The following is a 25,482-nucleotide window of genomic DNA, read 5'->3' on the forward strand; positions in this document are numbered from 1 at the left end:
ACAGTTTAGCTGTTAATGATCGGTCAGGATTAGCTGAGAACGGTGAACCCATTCTAGAACTCGACGATGGTTGCATTAATGACGTTGGCAGTGGAGAACATGACGCAGAAACTTCTGGTCGTGTTATCGGAAGTTTTGATTCTGGAGAAGTGTTCGAAATCGTCGAAGAGGTAGCCGGTAATGATTCGTAAGGTTGAAAAGCCGCTAAATCCATTGTAAATGAACTTATATCATCTGAGTCGTCATCGTCAATTGTAATGACTTCATCAAAATCGAGAAGTTCATAGTCATCGTATGGTTCTTCTTTTTTTATTGTATTCTCATTTCGCAAAGAATTTTGTCTCTCATTGACCTCCACGTCGGATGAAGTTGAGGCACGTGAGGTCGAGGCATATGATCTTGGGGATGTTTCCATACCATTTGACAAATCTGAAGAATTACCCCAAGAAGATCTTGACGTATCACACATGTCCACATCTGTAAAAAATAAAGGAAAATTTACGTGAGTTTTAAGTTCTGACAATTTATTGGAAAAATTAATACACTGAGTCTATCTAGACCGCTAGAGGGAGAAATAATAACGGTATATTATTTCTCTCGCTAGCGGGATAGTGTGTTGACGGTATTTTTTTCTCTCGCTAACGGGATAAATGCGGAATTTTGGCTATTTATCCCGGTAATAAAAAAAAAATTTTCAAAGGTATCAATATATGTATTGTCATAAAATATTGTTATCGATCTCTATAGAAATAAAATTTAAAAAATTGCACATATATTTATAATCTTTGTAAATCGTCGAAATTCGTAAATGATTTGTATATAAATACTTTATTTAAATAAATCCTAATTTTACTTTTGATTATATTTTAATAAGAATATGTATTAAAAAATAAAACATAATTAATTGCGCATAAAGTGTGTTTGCTGTTTGTTTATATCAAGAAACTGAGTTTATATAAATGTCAAAATTATTCTAATTAGATTAGAATTTGTTAAAATAAAGTATTTATATAAAAATCATTTACGAATTTGGACGATTTATACCCAAATAAAAAAATTCGTCTGGATTTTCCACGCGGAAATCCTTGTGGAAATTTGAAACAATCCACATGTAAATTCACATGGAAATCCACATGGAAATTGTTCATATTCTTTATATTGAAATATATTCAAAAATGGACATCAAATTTGAATTCTGAAACCCCGAAGGGATCTCACATGCTGTTGTCCGCATTTTTTTAGAAGTTTTCCTTCATATTTGGTGCATATGAAGAATAAAAAAATCCAGGCGGATTCCATGTGGATAGTTTCAAATCTGCACCCAAATTTCTGTGCGAAAAATCCATAGGAAAATCCGGACGGAATTTTTCAGCTGGGTAAAGATTATAAGGGTGATTCTCCCAAAAAGGACAAATTATTTGTGCACGATATCAGACGTTGGTTTTGTTTAACAATATTAAAAATGATTTAAATTACTAAAAATTCTACCAGTCATACGATGAGATTTAAAAATTTCCGTCAAATCTTTAAAGAAAAAATTCAAATCAATATAGAGTAAAATAACTGAAATATCGAATGAAATCTTATGTTAAAACTCCATTCCGTAACACCACATTTTCTTTAATTTCTCAGTTATTTGACCTTTTTTTAAATTTTTCTTTAGTGATTTAAATGACAATTGTAAAATCTTATCGTATGGCTGGCAGAATTTTAAAAAATTTCAATTATTTTTATTATTTTTGAACAAAAAATCGTGAAAACGTGATTTGTTCTTTTTGAGAGAAACACCCATAAATTATATATGTACAATTTTTTAAATTTTATTTATATACATATAGAGATAACAATATTATATGACAATACATATATTGATACCTTTTAAAAAAAAATTTTTTTGATTGCCGGGCTAAATAGCCAAAATTCCGCATTTATCCCGTTAGCGAGAGAAAAAAATACCGTTAACACACTATTCCGCTAGCTTGATAAATAATATACCGTTATTATTTTTAATTACAGTCCTGAATTGTCCTCCCTTACAATTTCAGGTTTTCCAGATTCGTGGCAACATTGGACATAACTTTACCATGCTTTTATAAACTAATTTAAAAATAGTTCTAAAAGAAAACAGAAAAACAAAAAAATACACACCTGGAACTGAAAGCTGAAAATGTTGTTGCTGTTGTTGCAGTCTTGAAACAGTTGATGGAGTAAACGTATTTCCTCCCTTTGCCATTTTACTATATGGAACCGTGAAAAGCATTGCTTGGTATAGATACCATCCAGTATTCCTTTTTTTGTAATGATTGTTGAATGATTTCTTCAATTGGCCCCATCGTTTTCTAGGATCTGTAAGTTGATTAAAAATGTATCATATGAAAAAATGACATTTATCGCACATTGATAACATGTATATTGCAAAACGTGTCCAACGAAAAATAATTATAAAATTACCGGAAAATTCACGGATTTCCCGAATCTTAAATCAAATTTTTGTGTCTATTATATTTCGAATAAAGTCATTGCGGCCTAATTATAATAAAACATTTTACTTTCGGAAAAGATACTTTACGATAATTGGGGAACGAAATAAAAAGATTTATGTTAAAATTTTTTTATATTTCTCTTAAAATAGGAATTTGCAGTGAATAAGGTACTGAAAATTGTCACTTTTCTAGCTTTTAGAAAATATTTTTAAAAACATAAAGAAACTATTAAAATAAATTAATCAATAAATTATTTTTCAATTATTAAAGTTGAAAAAATATGAAAATAGTTAATAAAAATGTGTTTTCAAAGTTGGTCTGTTAAATAACTTAATTTTGCGATTTTCGATAATTATTTACAAAACATTTGAGTAATTAAATTGAATTTCAACTCACTCGCAGTTTGAAGAAAATAAAAAATACTTAAAAATTGTCTTGACACTTTTTCATTATCTCTTTAAATATTCAAGAAATATTAAGTTGAAAAGTCATTTTTTTTTGCAATTTTTGCAACAATCGCTGTTAAAGAAGAATTAAAAAGTTTGTCAATTTTACAATATTTAAGTCACACCAAAATCCACACACACCGACAATGTGAATTTTATATTTATTTCAAACTGGGTGAGTTGAATTTTAATTTAATTACTTTAAATTTTTGTAAATAATTGTCGAAAATTGAAAAATTAGGTTATTTGACAGACCAAGTTATCCACTATTTTCATTTTTTCCAACTTTAATCATTGAAAATTCGAAAACCATTGTTTAGAGTCCCGGATACTTTTGTGAATTCCAGACAATTTTCCGGGTTAATTTCCACGGTAAAACTAAAATTTCCCGGTTTTCCCGAAATTTAAAAAATAGAAAATTTTTAATAATTGTAATAAAATACCTGGAATGGGGATGCCAAATTCTGTTAAATTTCTTGTAATTATCGCCCACGTGTTTTCGACAATTCCATGATGAGACACTTGTTGAACGTATGGAATGTACAGACACGGATTATTAAAAACCAACTGCACCAATATTTTGTCGTTTTCCTCTTTAGTTTGTTTGAGACCACTTTTAAACATTATGATAAAAAAATTAGAAGACACTCACAGCATGAAAAAGCCGGCCGGCGTGTTGCGGCGTGTTTTTCCTCTTTACGATTTATGTTAAATTAGGTATAGGTTAGATTAGGCGCGAAAATTTAAGTTAAGTATAGTGTAACAATATAAGATGTTCAGTTATCACTTTTTTTTCAAATATTTGATAGATATAAGTTAAATGTTAATTCATTCCATTAAATTGAAAGTGTTACTAACTTTTCGAATGTTTTTATAATAAATAGAATATTAATCGTGTGATATAAAATGACTATCGTTTATTGTTAATATTATAAAATAATTTGTTCAAGTAAAACATTTGAAATTATTGGAAATAAAAAATTACGAGAAGGTGAATTATATGGGTTTTCATTAACAGTAAATCGTGTGGATAAGGAAGAATGTTTTAATTTTGAAAAGGTATGCAAAGCTTAATAAAATTGCTAGTTTATTCGAATCATATAAAAATTACATTTTTCGTTTATTAATTATACACTTAATAATTATTATTTGAATAATAAAACAATTAATATTAGAATTTGGAAAAACAGTTTGGTAATCTTTGATTGAAATTATACATATTTTTTTTAATTTAATTTTAAATTTTCAATAATTGAATTAAATTTATTAAAAGTACAGTTAATATATTTGGAAATATATAAAACTATTTAAAATATTATTGTACATGTAATGTGTGCAGTATAAAATAAAAAAATTGTTATTGGAATTTAAAAAAAACATGCATTTTATAATTTTCATATTAAAATTTTTCATTCCTTTCATATAATGTCCTACTGTTTACAAAATATTCATAAAATTTTCGACTTAATTTAATGATTATTATTAATAACTAAATTTTTGCAAAGTATTAACCTTCATTTATGAAATAGATAAAAAATTGACAATAAATTATATAATTATTTTAAAAAAGATTATATTCATATTTAAGTATTTTATATGAATTAAAAACTAATTAATTAATGGAAAATGAAAAGAAAGGTTTAACGATTTAAATTCATTGAATCATAATTTATTTATATAAAAAATACATAATTTAATATTTACAGTTAACCTTAGCTAAACCTTTTGTATTAGTCGTTGCTATTTTAAAATCAATGTTATTTTCAAAATTCAAAATTAAAAACAAATTCATTTAAAGGTAATGAAGTAATCCTTCAGGGGAAGAGAAATATTCAGCTAAATTGTCTCTTTGTTCATAAACATTGTCAGGGACATTAACATTCTCAATGCGTTGTTCCTAACTGCACGAACTGCCTCTGCACCTTCATTGACCCGAACGGGAACATGGTATCGTCTGTTTTCACGGGGATTCATCATTTCGTGTGTTAAAATGAAATTGTGCAAACATAATAATGCTTGGACAACGCTTATTGAATTTTTTACTGAGAAATCAAGCCGACTATTCAAGATTTGAAATTTTTCTGACCAAATGCCGAATGTATCTTCAATACAATTTCTTGCCCTGGACAACCTGCAATTAAAATAAATATACTTTGTAACTTCCGTATTACATTTGTTAAGATTGTAAACTTTTTATTATTTATGAAAGTGACGGTACAGTATATAGTTTAAAAAATTTTAAGAACTTTGAAATTACTTTAATTATTCTTTATTTTTATATATAAAAATCTATTGTTTTATTTTACAAAAATTTTAAATAAATGAAAGAATACACTTCTCATAAGCATTTCAATTTAAATATAAAATTTTTAGTGAAATTAGGATTAGTAAATTTGTTAGAGTTAATATATAATGAATCAGAGTTAGATTTAATATGGGATTGAAACATTAAATTTTTCAAATAACTTTCATCAATGAGGTAAATTAATCCCGAAATTTGAAAAGAAAATAAAAGAATTAATTATGATAAGAAAATTATGATAAAAGTGAACAGACCTTTTGTTGAATGTTCTTTGTTCAGGAGAAGGACGGTGGTTCCTGTTATACGGGATCATGAAATATCTTTTTATTTCAAAAATAGCATCTCCGATAAAGAATAATGGCATCATGATATTACTACGTGGAAGATAAACATCTGCAGGAAGATCGACTTCATTTGCTTCAAGCGCCTTGCATAATTCAGTTTCCCGAAACGTTGATAAATCACTGTTTGTACCTTATAAATTAAATAAAAAAATACATATAATTATTGCCACGCAATCAAAATGCATAATTTATAAATTAAAATTATATTTATTATATTATTGTTATTATTATATTATATTTATTATATTATATTTATTATATTATATTTATTATATTATATTTATTATATTAATATTATAATTGGGTCAATCCATTATATTTCGACTGAAGTCGTCGCTGACTAATTTTTAAAAATTATAATACTTTGCAGGAATGATTTTGAAGTTATCAAGATCACGAAATGAAAAGAATTTTATTAAAATTTTAATTATTTATTGCAAAATATGAATTTAAAGTATATGAGGTGCTGAAAACTGTCAATTTTTTAGCCATTAGAAAATATGCAAAAAAAACAGAATTTACCATAAAAATAAAAAAAAATTGTTGTAATTTACTAAGAATGAATAAATTTATCATTATCAATTGATATAATTATTTAAATATGTGAAATAATATATAAAATATGATTTTCAAGTTCGCCTGTCAAATAACCTAAATTTGCAAATTTCATCTATTAAATGTGAGAAAGAGAAGTCATTAAATTGAAAAAAACCTTACTAAATATAAAGTACCTGTGACTAACTTTTAGTTTTTCTTAGCACTTTTTTCCTTTTTTCTTCATAAATGTGAAATAAAAAGCAATAAAAATTGACACTTTGCTTATTTTCACTATTTTCAAATGTAAATAACTTTCTTGGAGAAAACTGAAAAATTACAAAACTTGGGCAATATCTAATTGATCACTAACTACACACACTGGAAAAATATTCGCTTTGGTCCCGAAGATACTTTTTGAGATAATTAAGTTTAAACTTTTCACAATTTTTATCAGGTTAATACATGTAGTTTTTTAAGGACGAAGTTAGGTTTTATTGGTTAAACATTTTGAACTAACTTCAATTTTATAAAATTCACATGCATTAACCTGATAAAAATTGTGAAAAGTTTAAACATAATTATCTCAAAAAGTATCTTCGGGACCAAAGCGAATTTTTTTCCAGTGTGTGTAGTTAGTGATCAATTAGATATTGCCCAAGTTTTGTAATTTTTCAGTTTTCTCCAAGAAAGTTATTTACATTTGAAAATAGTGAAAATAAGCAAAGTGCCAATTTTTATTGCTTTTTATTTCACATTTATGAAGAAAAAAGGAAAAAAGTGCTAAGAAAAACTAAAAGTTAGTCACAGGTACTTTATATTTGGTAAGGTTTTTTTCAATTTAATGACTTCTCTTTCTCACATTTAATAGATGAAATTTGCAAATTTAGGTTATTTGACAGGCGAACTTGAAAATCATATTTTATATATTATTTCACATATTTAAATAATTATATCAATTGATAATGATAAATTTATTCATTCTTAGTAAATTACAACAATTTTTTTTTATTTTTATGGTAAATTCTGTTTTTTTTGCATATTTTCTAATGGCTAAAAAATTGACAGTTTTCAGCACCTCATATACTTTAAATTCATATTTTGCAATAAATAATTAAAATTTTAATAAAATTCTTTTCATTTCGTGATCTTGATAACTTCAAAATCATTCCTGCAAAGTATTATAATTTTTAAAAATTAGTCAGCGACGACTTCATTCGAAATATAATGGATTGACCCAATTATATTATTTAAATTATAAACTAGTGGCCTTTGAAAAAATACGTAACGCGTTATTTAGGAAATTTTAACCCCTCCCCCTCCACAATGTAATGCAATGTTACAAACATTTCATTGTTCTGCTGACCGTAACAAATAACTTGACCCCCCCCCGCACCCTAAATAGGGTAACGTATTTTTTAAACAGTCCCTTAAGTTTAAAAATTATTTACCAAAATCGCCTATATTTGCCCACGTGAAACGGTAAAATGCATCACATATCGCAAGAAGTTTAATACTCGAAAACTTTTTATAATTATAGTACATACTGCCTGAGTGCGGAGGACATCTGACTCTTATTTCTTTACCGTCCAAGGACCCTAAACAATTAGGAAAATTCCACCTTGTTCGGTACCCTTGAGCGACAATATTTAGCTCTTCAGCACTTTTCCATGACAGATAAATTGGTGACAACAGTTCCCAAATTAATGGACAGACCTCATGGATAATTTGGTAGACGGTACTTTTACCCACACGAAAGAGATTTGATAGCGAAAATAAACTATCGCCGTGACCAAGATAACTAGAAATCAAATATAATACTATAAGAAACAATAAATTTATCCCCAAAATCTTGCGCAATATTAGGTAAAAATTTAGAACTTTGGTCATTGTTTTTGTTCGAAGATTAAAATTCTTATAAAAATTTAAAATTTTCCACGACTCCTATACAAAAATTTTTTATTTTGAGTTTTTTAAAGGATTCAAAAGTATACATAAAATTGACAAAAATTTTGATTTGTAATTAAATTTTTAAAACAATTTTTATTTATTTTCTTTGTGAAATCTTTGTTTATCCGGAAGATTTACTAATATAATTACGAAATTTTTCTCGTCTTCAATTTCATACGAACTATTATGTCAACTACAAAAATTATTTCTCATTAAAAATGAAAATAAAATGTTATAGTAATTTTTTTTTTTAAATTAAAAACATTTCCTTTAAATATTATACAACAATATTGTGCAAGTCTCTAGATAATTTATTAATTAATAAATTGCTTAAATGTTTCAGAATTACTTTTTAATCTATCAAGAAGCAAAGAGGAATAAAGATGAAAATATCCTGAAAAATGCTCTTACATTCACGTTTTGAAATCTAAATGATTTCATCATCAAGAAGACAAAATAAAAATTTAGAACTATTCCTATGTTATCACTTATCAAAAAAATTAATAACTTACGTTAGTGTGAGCGCAAGTCTTAATTCCCCATTGAGAGGTCTCCTTAAACTTGTTTTCAGTAATCTATCATGTAACATGTTGTATAATGTCCGAAAGCATTCTACGTCCATCCTTACCATGTTGTAAAATTCTTCGGAGTCGTTATTCGCATAGTATAAAAATAACATTTCATACGCCCCGTAATTGTCCCGCATGAAATTTGTGATTTGTGGCTTTACATGCCATCGTCGATTTCTCCTTTGTGCCTCTTGTAAATGCATCGCAATTAATTGAAGTAGGTTTATCCATTGGTGCAAAACCACAGTAATATAAAAATAATGAATCATTTTCTGCAAACAAATTCAAATTGAACAGCTTTTAAAATTTACTCAATATTTCATTTAATAAGTCAACTAACTCATTTCGGACCATAACAATTTGATACCAATTTAATAACATATTAGATGTTACTGCGTTAATCAAAAATAGAATATTATTAATAATCAGTTATTATTATTATTATATTTAAAAAATTAAAGACTATGTTCAAATTAAGTTTAATGGAATTATATGTGAATGTTTACACAACGTATTTGCAAAAATGTAAACAAAATATTTTAAGGTTATGATTGTGTAATTGAATATACTTATGTACAAAAATTAAAATAGTTATATTTTATGTTTGCTTACCTTTAAAAATAAAACTTGCGGCAACAACAATAATTTTTATAATTATCACAAATTTATAAATGGGTGGATGCCACCATGTACGAGCACGAGGAAAAGTTATTTCGTTTTTTTCCAACTCGGCGACAGTTGGTAGTGCTATGCGCGCGCATTCAACTCCAAGGAACTTGGACTTGGACTTAAGTTGCGATTTGAACGTATTGTAGAAGCTCCTTAAAACTTCAGGATTGACTGCAGGATCTGGTAATCATTAAAACTTAAATTTTATGAATCAGATTATCGAATTAAAAAAAAAATAAAATTTTTAAAAACATTTCTATTACCTAATTCTAAAGGCAACTGATCAAACACAGGTCGACCTATTCTTGCCAAAGTTAACTTTGGTGTCAAGTTTTTTACTTTTTCAATGATTTGAAGGTTTTCAGGCGTCCTTTCAAAGAGTTGGCGACAAAGAGTTAATAAACAATTACCACAGTTCGACCTTACATGAGATAAAGAGTTTTGAGGAATCTCGAGTCTTCTAGAAAGCTGAGTAAAATTGTCTCCAAAATTCACTTTGTCGATAGGTTTTAAATTGTCAACAACGCGCAAAGCAGTCTTTGACATCGTTACTTCATCGTTCCTTAAAATTCCTGGCCTGTACGTGTCAGCAATCACTCTATCTTTTAGAACACGTTTAGCTACGTTAAACACTAAATTTCGAAGATCACTATACAGTTTAGTGATGTCAGCATTTGTGTGCTCAAAAGCTAAATTCAAAGTGTTAACTTCTTTTAGTGTCGTCTTCAAAAAAGTCAAGTATAAAAGATTAGAATTATGTTTATACAAATTTTCTAAAGTGTTCACTTTGAAATCAGGCTGAGATGCGGCTTTTTATACAAAAAAATCACGCAAATCATCCCATTGATCTACGACGATTGATGAAATAGGAAGCCTACGCGTTTTAGACAAGGTTTGCAATTTTAAAGGAGATCTTTCATCGTTTCTTTCCTAAAAATTAAAATTATTTTAGAACATTTATAATTTATAAATATTTAAGTAGGTATAAAAAAACATTTTTACTTTAAAAAAATCAGCGTATTCTTCTTGTCGTTTCGCACTGAGAGCAAACCAGTTGTAGGTTTGCGTGAGAATAAAATCAAGGTGATCAGGAACAGTTTTGTAGGCGTACTTTGCACAATTGTCAAGACTGTGACAAACGCATCTAACCAATTGAAAATGAGGAAGCTAATTTTTCAAATGAGCATAAAAGGTATTACACATATTGCTAGCACTATCAGTGACAATAGCATGTAATTGAGAAAAAGGCAATCCAATCGAGGAAAGATAAGTTTTAAGATCCTTAGCTAGATTTTCTCCAGTACAACTGACAACCTTGATAATTCCCAAAAAATCGGTTACCATCTGTTTATGCTTCAAACTGAAGTAACGAACGCATAAACCCATAAATTTTGTCACTGAAACATCCGTCGATTCATCGACTATGAGTGCATATGAACGATCTCCGATATCCGTGAGAAGCTCTTGGAGTTGCACTGGTGCAATGACATTAGCTATTAACGATGAACATTTTGTTCGATAAAGCCTAATATTTTCGAGATGAGATCCTTTTCCTAAAATTTTCAACATTTCTCCTAGGTGATCAACACAACGTATTGAACAATGCATTGCCATGAACACAGAGAGTTTAATTTCTACAATCTTGTCATCGTCTTGAATCACAACATCTAAGAAACACAAAAATGGTAATACGTATTTTAAAAATTATCAAAGGTGATAAAGTTACTATAATGAAAGAAGTTTAAAATGGCCATCAAAAATAAAATTCTATTTTTCCGGACAATAAAAAAATGTTTTTCAATTGAAAAAATCTAAAGTAATTAATAATTACCATAATCATGTAGGCTTTTTTGTTGTGATCTGTTTAAGTCTTTTTCATTTCCCTTTTTTTTGCGTTTTGAGTGTGCAATTAAATCGCTATGATGGGCACGTATGTGACATTTGCATAATTTGCAAAATGCTTCCGCTTTTCCGTCTATCACATCAGTCTCAGGGGAACGAATAAGACAATCTAAGAAGTCAATCTTTTTTATTCTTTTAATAAACTAAGTACTTAAAATTAATTTTCAAAACATTATTTATTGAAAAAACAAAAAGCTCTCTCGAATTTGTAGGTTAAGTTGTAGACTTTATGTATACTTACTTTTCAGTTCCGGTTCAGATTCCCATCTCGAATTATAGTGTTTCTTATATTTTCCACACTTTCCCATGTCTCTTAGAAAATTAAACTTTCGCGCTCAATAAAATAAATCTTTCAAACAACTACCAAATAAGTACAGAAATACGAGTGTGCTATTGCACCTTTGACATTCGTGTAACGAAGCAAAGGGCATGTAGTGATATAAATACCGACATGGTAAAACATACGAATTAATATAAATTACTACCACGGTACGGCGCCAAAAGATTTTTCTCATTTAAATAGTTGGTCAGCACAATACAATTTTATTTTTCATTGTGTTTTGATAAAACCCAACATTCCACCGTTGCAAAGCCCAAAAGCGCCGTTACATACTTAATATATAGCCCAATCGCTACTTGTAGCGAAAATGAAATTTAGGCCGCGAAAGAGGCTCAAAAGATAGCCCAAAACGCGGTTTATAGCCCAATCTGGAAACTCTGTGTGTGAAAATTAATCTTTTCATTTTATTGTGAAAAAAAAATTATTATTAAGAAAAAAATTTTTTTAGGGAAAAATAGATTTCTTTGTGTCACAATTAATTTTTCTCATGTCATTGAGAAAAAAAAAATTTTATTGAAAAAAATTTTTTTTTATATTTGTAGAAATGAAAAAAGTTGTTTTAATTAATCGATCTATTTTTTTAAAACTTATATTCACTTACGCATTTGACACTCTAAAGTTTAATTTTAGAAATTCATTCACAAAATAATTTTCAACGCCATCTACTGTTTAAAGCGCGTATCACAGCTCCCGCTGATGGTAATATACATATATGGTAACTCAACAACTGTACGCATTGTACACTTAAAACACTTATTATTAAAAAGTTGTAAATAGAAAAGTTGCTTAAGTATTTTGCCACGTTCTTTCGAAGGGCAATATAAGTTTTATAAAAATCAATTTTTTTTTTAAATTGTTTAAACAAATTAGATAAATTATTTTGTAAAAAGAAAAAATAGGTGTAATTTTTTTTCATTGATGCTATGAATACAATAGTTAGTTTTGATTTTTTTCCAATTCTCAGAACATGAACTATATCATACTTTTTTTACTAATTGTTTATAATTATTTATTGCAAAAAAGTGTATCTTTTTTCGGTTATGCTATTTATCCAATAGTTAGTTTCACGTAAGGAACTCTGTATGTAACCTATGGGCCTTAATGGGTTAATTTTTTCAAGATTTATTTGCCATATTGGATCCGACATTTAAAATTTTTAAAAACTGACTTCAGATTCGTAATTAGCTACCTCAGAAACCCCTTAATACAAAATTCCATTATTTTTTTCAAAATTATTCCGCCATATTGGATCCGCCATTTTGAGGTGTCATAGTCGACACTTCGATTTTGAGGTGCTTTTAAATCAAAATTTAAAAAAATGGTTCTACTTTCAACAAAAAAGTTGAAACAATGACGTTTTTTCCATCATTTTATTGTTTAAACACACATTAAAAATTGTTTTTTCAAATTTTTTAGGTATAACCACTAAAAAAACATATTTTTGAATAATATGCAAAAACATTATGCCGAAATATCCATCCGTTTATTCAGAATCCCTGCAACTGATTTAAAAACCAACGTTTTGAGAAAAACGCAGTTAAAGTTTAAGTACGCTTTTTTCGGTTTTAGTGTTATATTCTTTACATCTTTAAACAAAATCAATATTTTTAAGTCAACTTTGATGCGTTTTCTTCCGGAAGTATAGGACTATTAAACTATGTAGACTAGATCGTAATCAGCGACCCCGAAAACGTTAAGATACTAAATTTCATAAAAATGTAGTAACATTTTTCTCAATATATGTACATAAATTTTACCATAACTTTTAATAGGAGCTAAATTTCTTCATAACATTTTTGAAGTGTACTCTAGAGACATTAAGGATTGTAAGAAAGCAAAAAAAAAATCGAAAAATTTTTTTTTCTTATGAGTAATCCCCCTTAAAGGTGATTTTTACCCCTAAAACCATTTTTGGGCCGATATAAAAAAATAGGTGTCTAATATTTTCCATTGAACTACTTGTATGCAAAGTTGCAGAAAAATCGGCGTCTGACACCCGCCTAGGGTTACTTGTTAGTAAACAGATGACTTCGGTTAATATTTTATCACATATATAATTTACATTCGTGTAAATTGTTTTTTAGTTTTCATTTGTTCGTTAACGATACATACACCACATATAACATCACTCACGTAATACAAAGCTTAAGTGTAGTCCAATGTTTAATCTACATTTTACTAGTAGAAAAAACAAGTTATACAAACAGTTAAAAAAAACAATTTTGATTTATCTATGCTATGAACTATAAAAATATGTGCGTAAATATAATAAACTCTGTCTGAAAACACTAAGATTATATTAAAAAAGAAAAGCCATCGCGTTAACTTTGATTTATCACATTAGCACTATCTGTCTTTGTATGTGAGTACTTGTTAACAATGTCAGGGAAATTTTCACATGTGTTGCAGTGAAGTTTGCGGTCATTAAAGACGTATTATGCTAGTCAGTGCTATACGCTCAAAAAAAACTTTTGTTGTTTCAAAAGATGTCAATTAAATACAGAAAAAATATGTCACAGACAAAGTAAGCTGACTAAAATTCTTCATTAAGATGTTATGTGAAAATGTGGGCCGTAATGTAGTGTTTGTATCACGCGTTTACTTTGTGAGTGATATGACGCTAAACGACACGTTGAGCCACCCAAAATGTTGCAATTATGAAGCTTTCTTGCAATGGAAATTCATTTGTAAACTTAAAGAGGTGTTCAAAACTCTATTTCCTTTAAAAAGAAAGGAAATACAAAATTTTAATTGACAATAACTCCGAAACTTTTGGTCAAATATTTTTACAATGTTCGGCAAAAACATTGCATTCTAGTAGATCTTTCGAACAATATGCAAGAAATCTCGAAATTTGTCCTACAGGGAAAGTTATAGAGAAGAGTCAAAAGTCCAACGCTGGATACTCTTCTCTATCTATAACAAATTTGAAAATTTTTTAATGTCAATATATAACTAAAATGTTACGTAAATGTACATATTTTTGTAATTTAAGGGGCACTCGCAGTTGTAGCGCCAAAAATATACCAAAAAAGACACAACGAATCGACCGTCTAATGCTCTGCTCACACTTTGATTTCCTGTGCGTACGCAATCTTTTGTTGTGGAATCTTCTTTCCACGTACTGTAATTAAAAATGTATTATTATTATTATTCCGTTTCTATAATATGCTTATTATTGAAATATTAATTTTAATGAAAACACATTTATATTACTGTTACAGTTTTGTGGATGTTGTAAAGAACTTCTGGGACAAAATAGTTTGGCTATTTCTATCAGCAGACTTAATCTCTATCATCCAACATGCTTTCGATGCGTTTATTGTGAAGAATTGCTCATTGACCTAGCATACTGTATATACGAAAATGAGCTTTACTGTGAAAGACATTATGCAGAGAAATTGATGCCAAGATGCGCCGCTTGTGATGAGGTAATCGACTTCTTTTATAAAATAATTGTATTAAAACGTATTGTTGACAGTACACTGGTTTTGTATTAATACCGAAGCGATATGCGCATTTTTTTAGAACAAAAGAGAGCATAATGAAAATATCTTGAAAACAATGAAGGAAATAGTAATTTTCTATTTTTTTCCAAGTGTGAATGCATTTTTTTTGTTCACTGTTTACATTATATTTTGTGGTTTAATTTTGAATTTGACCAAAAAAATCAAAACTACATAAATTGCTGAACTTTTTTAAAAAACGGTGCATGTTCCGGTTGTGGGCACCCTTGTTTTTTTTAATTAATGCGTATATTTAATTAGTCTTTTAACACCGAAGAAAAATTGATAGTAGGTCATCTTCGTAATCAGCGTTCTTGAAAACCTTTATAATATCATTTTTTTTAAATAATCACTTTTTAGAAAAGTTGATTATACTTTTATATTCTGAAAAAAATAATAATCATTAATAATTATAAAAATAGACCTTTTCATGCTGATCATTTTGTCATCTTCCAACTCATGCGTCATTGTATGCGCTAGATAAGGACAGAACGATCAGCATGAAAAGGTCTATTAATATCATTATTTTATAACATTTACGCAATAAATAAATAAACATACATTTTCTCAAGAATGCTGATGTTTTATTCATATTATATTATTTTTATAATTTTTCATTCGAATATTCCCACAATATTCAAATGAAATATTCCGACAATATTAGAATGGAATATTTCCATAATATTCCATTGCTTTATTTGAAATAATTCTTTAGAATATTCCATTGATGTTCTAAGAATATAAAAATGTCCGACCTTTGGAATGCCCCTTTAGAATATTGTAGGAATATCCTGTTGGAATATTCTTGTAAGTTCGAAAAATATGATGTAATTTTTAATTTTTTCAAGAATATTGATGTATTATTCATATTATAATATTTTTATAATTTTTGATTTGAATATTCCTAAAATATTCCAATGGAATATTCCCACAATATTTCAAAGAAGTGTGCAAAGTGGCATAAAAAATGTCAAAATATCGAATTTAATATGGCTGAAAATGTGAACAGAATTCCATAAATTAATTTTATTATTTTCTATGCCAAAAAAATTCATTTTGATGTACAGGGTTCTACAAGGTTTTTAAATTCAGCTATTCAAGTCTATCTTTAAAGGCAACGTGGCAAAAATTAAAAAATCCAAGATGGCAAATCCAATATGGTAGATGATTTTTTAAAACTGCATGAATTCACTTGAAACATATTACTCGGGGATTTTTGGTATCGCTGAATACGAATCTAGCATCAGATTTTAAAAATTAAAAATAGCGGATCCAATATGGCGGACATAAAAATTAATCTGATATGTTTGAAACTTGTTTCTGAGACGTTTTCAGGGTCGCTGTACAGTGGGCCAGAAGATAGCAAAAGCGAATAAAACTCAAAAATTGATCAAATTGGATCAAAAATCGTTACTCGGGGGTTTTCGGGTTCAATAAGTACGAATCCCATGTCAGTTTTTAAAAATTCAAAATGGTGGATCCAATATAGCGCATCAGAAATTTAAAAACTAATTTAATTCATCTAAAAATACTTATTGGGGGATTTTTGGGGTCACTGATTACGAATATGATGTCAGATTTTTAAAATTCAAAATGGCGGATCCAATATGGTGCATCCAGCAATGGTAATTTCTAAAATAATGTAAGTGTAACACAAAGTGTTGAAATAGCTGTTTTTAATTGCTTGATCCATTCAGAATCTTAATTAGAAAGATTAAGATTCATTTTCTGAACAACATACTCACCTACCAAGATTATTATAGCTAATTCTTCAAGCTTTGAAGAATCTCTTTCTTTGTAAACTCCAACAATTTAAGTATTACAATATTACATTTTACAACATAAGCAGAAAATATGATTAGTGTATTCGATAAAACATATTTCGCAAGAAAATTCACTTGAAAATCGACGGTGCACAGTGGGTCAAAAGTACAATTATCGACTTGAAATTCTTGAAATTCCAAACTTTCTGCGCATGCTCATAATCTTCATCAGAAATACCGGCATCTTAAAGAGTACTGTAAAATTTCTCTTTCGGGGGCAATTCTGTCTCATCAAGCTTACTTTTTGAGTCAAAGTACTCATAGGGGAAAACACCCTTTCGCGTTAATAACTTAATTTTATCCGGATCAGTCACCGTACTGGCAAAAACGGCGTTTACAATTTTTTACTCGTCCAAGTAGGATGCGAGTTTTTCTAGGGATGATGCCATGAATCTGAAAGAGTCAATGAATCGAAACTTGACTTCACTCCCCTTGAAATGTTTTGTGAAGGCGATATACTTCTCTTTGTTAATGGGGAGGAGATCAATTTTACCTTCAAAGCTCGTTGAAATCGCGTGAATTATAAAATGGGCGTCATAGCCACTTAAATTGTGGAACACTACAGGGATCGTTTGACAATCTTGAAAATTTCAATTGCACGACTCATGCGCAGCACCCCTATACTTGCCAGTAAGATGACAATTATCTCGGACTTTTTTATCGCTTGCCGCTATTTTCTGATGACAAATATGGCATATTGTCGCTCGCTTAAAAGCGCTGATTTCTTGAGGAGTTAATGCAGTCATTGGTATCGGATTCTTGAAAACTTTATCAATTTTTTCAGCAATCTGCTTTAACTCCACAGCAAACCATTTAGCTGGGTCAGCTTCATGCTGCGGACATGGAACATACACAGATTGAGATTCGTCGTAGCTACAATTTAAATAATAACCTATACTTAGCAACTTATGGCGCTGGAATACTTCAGTCTTACTCAAATTGTTTACATCTTCATCGGCTGGAAGAAGTAAACTTTCACAGTCGGCGTAAATCACATACAGTACTTTTTCTCTATTTTTATAATTTTTGAACTTGATAATACTGTCTTTCGGCTTCGGTAGCGTTATTTTACACTCATTCACTTTCTTACAATCTTCAATGTGTGCATTAAGTTTTTCTACAGAATAGAAATAGTGTAGACATCTATCACAGATATGCTTTTTACCTTTATGATTTGACAATTGTTTGAATACTAGCGCAGGTAAATTTTTTATCCATACATAATGGAAATTCATAAAATCATCATCATTTCCGCATAATACATCACTATTAACACCTTCACCTACATACACATCAGCGATGAGATTTACATGTTTATCTCTTTTTTCACCTGTGAGGTGGAGTGGATGTACAGAGAAGTTACCATTATTTTTCGATAAACCGTACACAATAATCGAAATGTCATTCTGCATTTCAAATTTTGGAACATTTTTTAGCTCTACTCGGAATTCAATCCCTTCGAAATCCCTTAACCTAGAAATAAGAAAGATAAATACACTAAATATCAAAAAAATACAATAAAAATCAAAAAACACAATAAATATCAAAAAAATACAATAAATATCAAAAAATATCAAAAAGACAGTTAGTAAATGGCAAGGGAGACTGCTGCTGGAACACCTGCGAACAGAAGAGAGAATGACTAAATTCTCTGGCGATCCCGAATATATACCCGAAATTTTGCTCTCACATGCGCACTTGAACTTTTACCCCACTCCTACTTTTTACACATCCCCACTCTTACATTTACCCCCACCCGTTTGCGCATGCGTAAAATAAACATATACCGATATACAAAATAAACACGTTTATTAAAAAATTAATAAAAATATTAATATTAATGGCGGCTTGGCGGCGATGACGTCTTCGTCGCTGCCTTCTCTCTGGGCCGGGTGGTGGTGTCGGTGCCCTGACCTCTACCGCTGGAGGTGTCGGCAACCTGGCCTCCTGTGCCCGGACCCTTGGCCTCACGATAGCCACCTATCTTCTTGGAGCCTCTGGAGATGGTGGTGGAGGCTCCAGCTCCACCCAGGATGGTGACGTTTCTGGCCTATGCCAAGGATACCTGGGTGGCGTCGTCGGAAACGTCACCTCATCGTCAGGATTCTGCAACTGGAAATCTTAATAAGCATCACTGATATAAAATTTATTAACCAGGAATACTTACGTTGTGCACCGACACCCTCATCACATGGCAGTGGTAGCAGTCACAGATCTCCATCGTCGTCGACCACTCGGGACTGATCTGCTGCTGCGAATGAGCTAGTGCCGCTGAGCTCGTAAGCTTAATCCGAACGCTTTTAGTAAGTTTCAACAATAACATAAGTTTTTTCTTTTAAAAGACAATACTTCCGGTATTCTGGTGCATGAAGTTGTTACTTTACTTCCATATAACAATTTTATGGGGTAGCAAAATTTTTTGATAAATTACAATCGCAGGAAACTTAGCGTTCGTATTTACCTCGATACTTTGGAACTTTTCTAAAATACCGGGGTAAATACGAACGCCACTGTATTTCAGAAAAATCATAGGGAAAATAAATTTAAAGTATTGCAATTGTTAAACTTATATAAAAACTCAAAAAAATACGATAATAAACCTATTATGTAATAATGCATCATATATAAATACAAAAATCAAACAGGTTAAAAATTAAAATGCATTACACAATTAAAACCTTCAATAACTTTATCAAATCATAACGGATTTTTGCAAAACTTGCTACAGAAAGTATTTTGGAGTGATTGAATGTAAATACAAAAATAAAAGTCAAATTTTTTTAATTCAAAATGGCGGAATTTCCTAAAACTTATTTTTAAAAATGATCAAAAATTCGTAATCAGCGACCCTGAAACGCCCCGAGTAACAATTTTCGAGCGAATCCAATGAATTTTTTAATTCAAGTCCGCCATTTTGAATTTTGAAAAACTGACTTGAAATTGGTAATCAGCGACCACAAAAACCCTAGAATAGTTTCTGCTTATTAATTACTAACGAGGATACATATATAGAAAGAAAAACTTTTTTCTATGTACTTTTATAATGTTAAAATAATAGTGTAATCAAATAAAAAGAATTTTTGATATAAGAAAAAATTATTGAAAATACTGTTCGGATTTACCCCGGTTTTCCAATTTTCCGGGGTAAATACGAACGGTCTAATATTATTAATAAAATTTTACAGAAGGCAAAAATGAAAAATAGTTTCTGTTCTAGTATTCATAACAAACAATTATAAATAATAAAATGAATTATGCTACGTCGTCTCGTCCTCTAGATCATATGTAGTAACGCCAGTTGCTCGATCCAACTCACAGTCTTTTTAAATTCCCGCGCTTAAGTTTTTAGTTCCCTGCTCTAACCTCAGAGGGATCTTCCTACTTCCTGTTCATTAAGCTTTTCTGTGCGATCCAGCTCGCGTGTGCGCGTCATTTTTTTTATCAAAGTTATTCTTTTTTAACGAGTGGAAAAGTTATTTATTAGTGTAAAATGGAGGCAGTGTTGGAGGAGTTGAGGAGCTTAAGAGAAAAGGTGGAAGGCATGGAAGGTGCATCAGTGGAGCGTCATAAACATCGCCGAAAACATCGCAACCGAGAATCGAGGAGAAAAAATGGCGGAGAGCGACACTCAGATCGAGGTGCGTCACGCCGCGATAGAGAATCGTCAAAAAATAGTCGATATCGACATAGTGGGGAACGTTCCTCGCACAAGAGTGATAGAAGGACGTCACACAAAAAATCGTCATATCGGTCAAGATCTCCTCTTAGAAGAGATAATAAAAAATCTGACGGAGAGCGTTACCCGGAAAATTCTCGAGGCACGTCACGTCAAGAATACGACAAATCACGTGACTCTTGCAGTGATCCTCAATCGTATTATTCAGACTATGAAGAACAAACTGATTCAAATTTTCGATCATCAAGCTGTCAGTCAACGCTTACACGTTCGTGTTCGACGGATACTGTTCCTGATTCTCCGAAAAATAAAGATGAAAATAATGAAACAAAAACTGATGACAACAAAGAAAATAAAAAAGAACCTTCAAAACAAACAATTCAACTTCTCGGCTCTGATGATACAGAAAAATTTGGTCCTGAAATTCATGACTCTATTGTAGAGAAATGGACAAATTATTTGAAATTAGGTTTACAGAAGGATGAAAAGAAAGTGCTTATTGAGAAATACCCAACAGCGAAAAATTTTCCAATGTTGAAAGCGCCAGATCTAAATCCGGAAATCAAAGAATTGGCAAAGGGAATTGCGCTCAAGAAAGACAGCTTTTACATCGCTTCACATACAATGTTAAGCGCTGATATGAATGCAATTGCCCTTTGCATTGACGAATTGTTGACTCAAAAAGAGCCTAACATTGACCAAATAATAAGCCGTTTAGGAGATTCTGGAAGATTGTTATCTGGTCTACATCACTCCCTTTCGATTTCCAGACGCATAACATTGACTTCAAGTATTGAATCTCTTGATCCTTTAGTAAAAAGTGTTGCCACTGATTGTGTTGTGGACAAACAATTATTTGGTGAAGATTTCGCTGAAAAATACAAAAAAGCAAAAACTCTAGAAAAAACGAGCAAAGAATTAATAAAAGCAAAACAAGGTTCTAGCAGTAGACAACCGTATGAAAAATACAAACAAAAAACGAACCAATATGATTTTCCTCGAAAACAAAATAATTTAAACTGGAGGGGCCCTCCCAAGCGAGTTTCCCGGAATCAAACGACATACCAACAGGGAGGGCGCAATTCTCAGCATCACCAACAATCTCGGAACAACCCGAAGTATCGTCGATAGAAGCGGTAAGTAGACCAGCTGGTCGTTTAAAATATTTTATTGAAAATTGGAAAAAATTAACATCAGATAGGTTTATACTCCAATGTATAGAAGGATATAAGATCCCTTTTTATCTCGCACCTAAACAAAATATTTCTCCAAAAGAACCTTTAAGGTCCAAAGAAGAGAATAATAATTATTGGGAAGCAATGTTAAAACTAATTAAAAAAGGTGCTGTATCGGAGTGTGAACCGATTGACGATGAGTTTATTTCAACATATTTTCTTATTGAAAAACCTAATGGGGAAAAACGATTTATTTTAAATTGTAAAGGTATAAATAAATTTATTGTGCCCCCCCATTTTAAATTAGAAGACCGAAGAACACTCAGTAATTTATTATTTGAAAATGCATATTTAGCTACAATTGATCTCAAGGATGCTTTTTTATTAGTTCCAATACACCAATCTTTTAGAAAATATTTGAGATTCATATTTAATGGTAAACATTTTGAATTTAACTGTGTTCCTTTTGGGTTATGTGTAGCTCCATTTATTTTCACTAAGATAATGAAACCTGTTGTGGAAACTTTAAGATCAAAATCTCTTTTGTCAGTTGTTTATCTTGATGATTTTTGTCTAATTGGGAAAAATAGAGAACATTGTTTAGAAAATGTAAAAATTACAATAAAAATATTAAAGAGTTTAGGTTTTTTATTAAATGTTGAAAAATGTAACCTTAATCCAGGTACAAGAATAAAATTCTTAGGTTTCATTTGGGATACAAAAGATATGAGTATAGAACTTACACAAGAAAAAAGAGAAACGATTTTAAAATTGTCCTTACAGTTTAGTGAAACGAGATCCTGCAAAATTAGAGACTTGGCAAAATATATAGGAATGTTGATATCTAGTTGTCCAGCTGTCGAATATGGTAACCTGTACACGAAATTACTTGAAAGAGAAAAATATTTAGCATTAAATGCCGCAAATGGAAATTTTGAGAGTAAGATGTTTTTGAATCCAGTTGTTTTACCTGATATTGAATGGTGGATAAAAAATATCAAGACAACTTTCCACCGTATAAAATTTTTTAATTTTAAACTTGAAATTTTCACTGATTCCTCTTTGACAGGTTGGGGAGCAGTTTGCGATGGCAAGAAAGTTCATGGCTGGTGGACTCCGGAGCAACAAAAAATGCATATCAACTACCTAGAACTTTTAGCTGCGTTCTACGGACTTAAATGTTTTGCCAAAAATCTACAATCGTCTGAAGTACTTCTGAGAATAGATAATACAACTGCCATAGCTTACATTAATAAGATGGGTAGCATTCAATACCCAAAATTAACAATTTTATGTAAAGAGATCTGGCAGTGGTGCGAAAGACGACAATTGTGGATTTTTGCATCTTATATTAGTTCAAGTGAAAATTTTCTTGCTGATAAGGAATCCAGAGTCATGCCCAGGGAGACAGAGTGGGAAATGGCACCTTGGGCTTTTGCAGAGTGAAAGAAATTTTGGAAAATTTAATATTGATTTGTTTGCTTCACAGATTAACACGAAGTGTACAAAATTTGTATCGTGGAAACAGGATCCAGAAGCAGTTGCCGTGGATGCGTTTACTTTAAACTGGTCTGAATACAAATTTTACGCATTTCCTCCTTTCTCTCTAATTCTAAGATGTTTAAGAAAAATTATTTCAGATAAAGCTACTGGGATTTTAGTTGTACCCTTCTGGACAACTCAGCCTTGGTTCCCACTTTTCATGTCCCTAGTAGTAGGAAAAATATTATATTTAGGTCCTAACGATCACTTATTACTATGTCCTTTCAGGAATCAACATCCTTTGGCGAAGAAACTTATCCTGGCTGTCGCAAGATTATCTCAGAATCCTTCTTAAAACGTAGTGTTCCTGAGTCATCGATACCAATAATACTCGCCTCATTATCGGAAGGGACATTACGTCAATACGAAAAACCGATACGACTTTGGTGGGAAAATTGTAAGGAGAAAAATATTGATTTATTCGAAGCTGCAGTTCCTGAAATTCTATGTTTTTTGACCAAATTGACCGAAGGTGTAAAAACATATGGGACATTAAATAGTTATCGATCAGCGATATCGCTAATTACAAATGTTGATTTAGGAAACAATAATGTTGTAAAGAGGTTTTGCAAGGGAGTCTCGGTTATAAAACCTCAAAATTCAAAATATAACGATATCTGGGATCCGAAATTAGTTTTAAATTATATTTCTCAATTAGGGTCTAACGTTGATTTGAATCTTGAAATGTTAACAAAAAAATTGTCAATTTTAATAGCTCTAAGCACAGGACAACGATTACAAACATTATCAAAAATTAAAATTGAAAATATTAAAATACAAAAAGATTATGTAAAAATAATAATCACCGATAGAATAAAAACTTCGGGTGTAGGTCGAGAGCAGCCAATTTTAGAATTTCCATTTTTTAAAGAATTGCCAAATCTTTGTGTTGCAAATACGCTAAAAGAATATTTAAAAAAGACGGAGAATATCCGAGCCAAAGATGAAAACAGTTTATTTCTCACCTTTAAAAAACCATACCATAAAGCCACATAGCAAACAATTAGCCGTTGGCTTAAAGATATTCTCAAAAAGAGCGGTATTGACACCAACATTTATAGCGGTTATAGCACAAGACATGCTTCTACTTCCTCTGCGGCTAGAAAGGGAGTAAGCATAGAAAAGATAAGACAGGCTGCTGGTTGGACATCCAGTTCCAATTGTTTCGCAAAATTTTATAATCGCCCTTTAAGGGATACTAGTTATGCTTTTGCTTCAACTGTAATCAGTTCTTAAGAAATATTATTATGTAATATTATTATTATTATTATTAAAATATTACTATGTTCATATAAGAAATAAACATTTAGTTTCATATATATAAAAAAAAAAAAAAAAATCGCAAAATTAATACTTTAAACATCTACATATGATCTAGAGGACGAGACGACGTAGCATAATTGATCGATTAAACGAACTTACCTCAAGTGAAGTTCAATCGAAATTATGCAAGTACGTCTCGTCCGAATAGATCATTCCCTCCCTTTCCCAAAGACCCTCAAATTTTGCGCTTTAAGAAATAAAAAGCGTAATGAACAGGAAGTAGGAAGATCCCTCTGAGGTTAGAGCAGGGAACTAAAAACTTAAGCGCGGGAATTTAAAAAGACTGTGAGTTGGATCGAGCAACTGGCGTTACTACATATGATCTATTCGGACGAGACGTACTTGCATAATTTCGATTGAATTTCACTTGAGGTAAGTTCGTTTAATCGATCAATTTTTAGCTTCTTTTTCTTCAAATACGAGACAAAATATTGAAAGAGTGTCATCTTTGATTTTCAATCTTTTTTGCAATACTCGTTATCTTTGTTTATGCTGTTGCTAATTAACAAACGAAAAATGGGATAATACTTAGAATCTCTTCAAGAGGATCTGAGGTAAAAATTCTCATGTCTAACTTATTTTTTTAAATTTCAATTAAGCTGAAATAATTAGCGTTCGGATTTACCCCGGCTGACCCTAATAATATTAATATTTTATATAATATATTTTAATGTATATGTTTATTATATGTTATATTTATTTAAGAAAAATAAGATATTCATTTAATTAATAATATTAATGCAAAATTATGAAATATCAATTATTTAACAATAATTGTGCTAAAACGACCGTGGCGCCATCTATTGGGTGGTGAGTAAAGTAACTCGGTCGGTAAAACAAAATGGCAGCTCTCTGACCAAGCGAAATTCCGCCAAGCAGGTTTGAATTCGCTAGTGGT

General features: G+C 30.3%; 1 protein-coding gene across 1 annotated transcript; it reads left to right on the plus strand.

Annotated features, from left to right (window-relative positions):
• The first annotated feature begins 20,358 nt into the window (after nt 1-20,358).
• On the plus strand, nt 20,359-23,780 carry LOC127282284 (DNA topoisomerase 1-like). The gene is made up of 2 exons (XM_051306456.1): nt 20,359-21,680; nt 23,490-23,780. Exon 1 carries the CDS (start codon nt 20,359-20,361, stop codon nt 21,673-21,675), a length of 1,317 nt encoding a protein of 438 aa, XP_051162413.1. The 3' UTR covers nt 21,676-21,680; nt 23,490-23,780.
• Nucleotides 23,781-25,482: the final 1,702 nt, after the last annotated feature.

The sequence above is a fragment of the Leptopilina boulardi genome, unplaced genomic scaffold, assembly GCF_019393585.1.
Source record: "Leptopilina boulardi isolate dan_hultmark-lab unplaced genomic scaffold, ZJU_Lbou_2.1 LbouV2_292, whole genome shotgun sequence".
NCBI lineage: Eukaryota > Metazoa > Arthropoda > Insecta > Hymenoptera > Figitidae > Leptopilina > Leptopilina boulardi.

Coding starts and splice junctions, on each gene's coding strand:
- LOC127282284 (XM_051306456.1), top strand. CDS start 20,359: ATGGAGGCAGTGTTGGAGGAGTTGAGGAGCTTAAGAGAAAAGGTGGAA.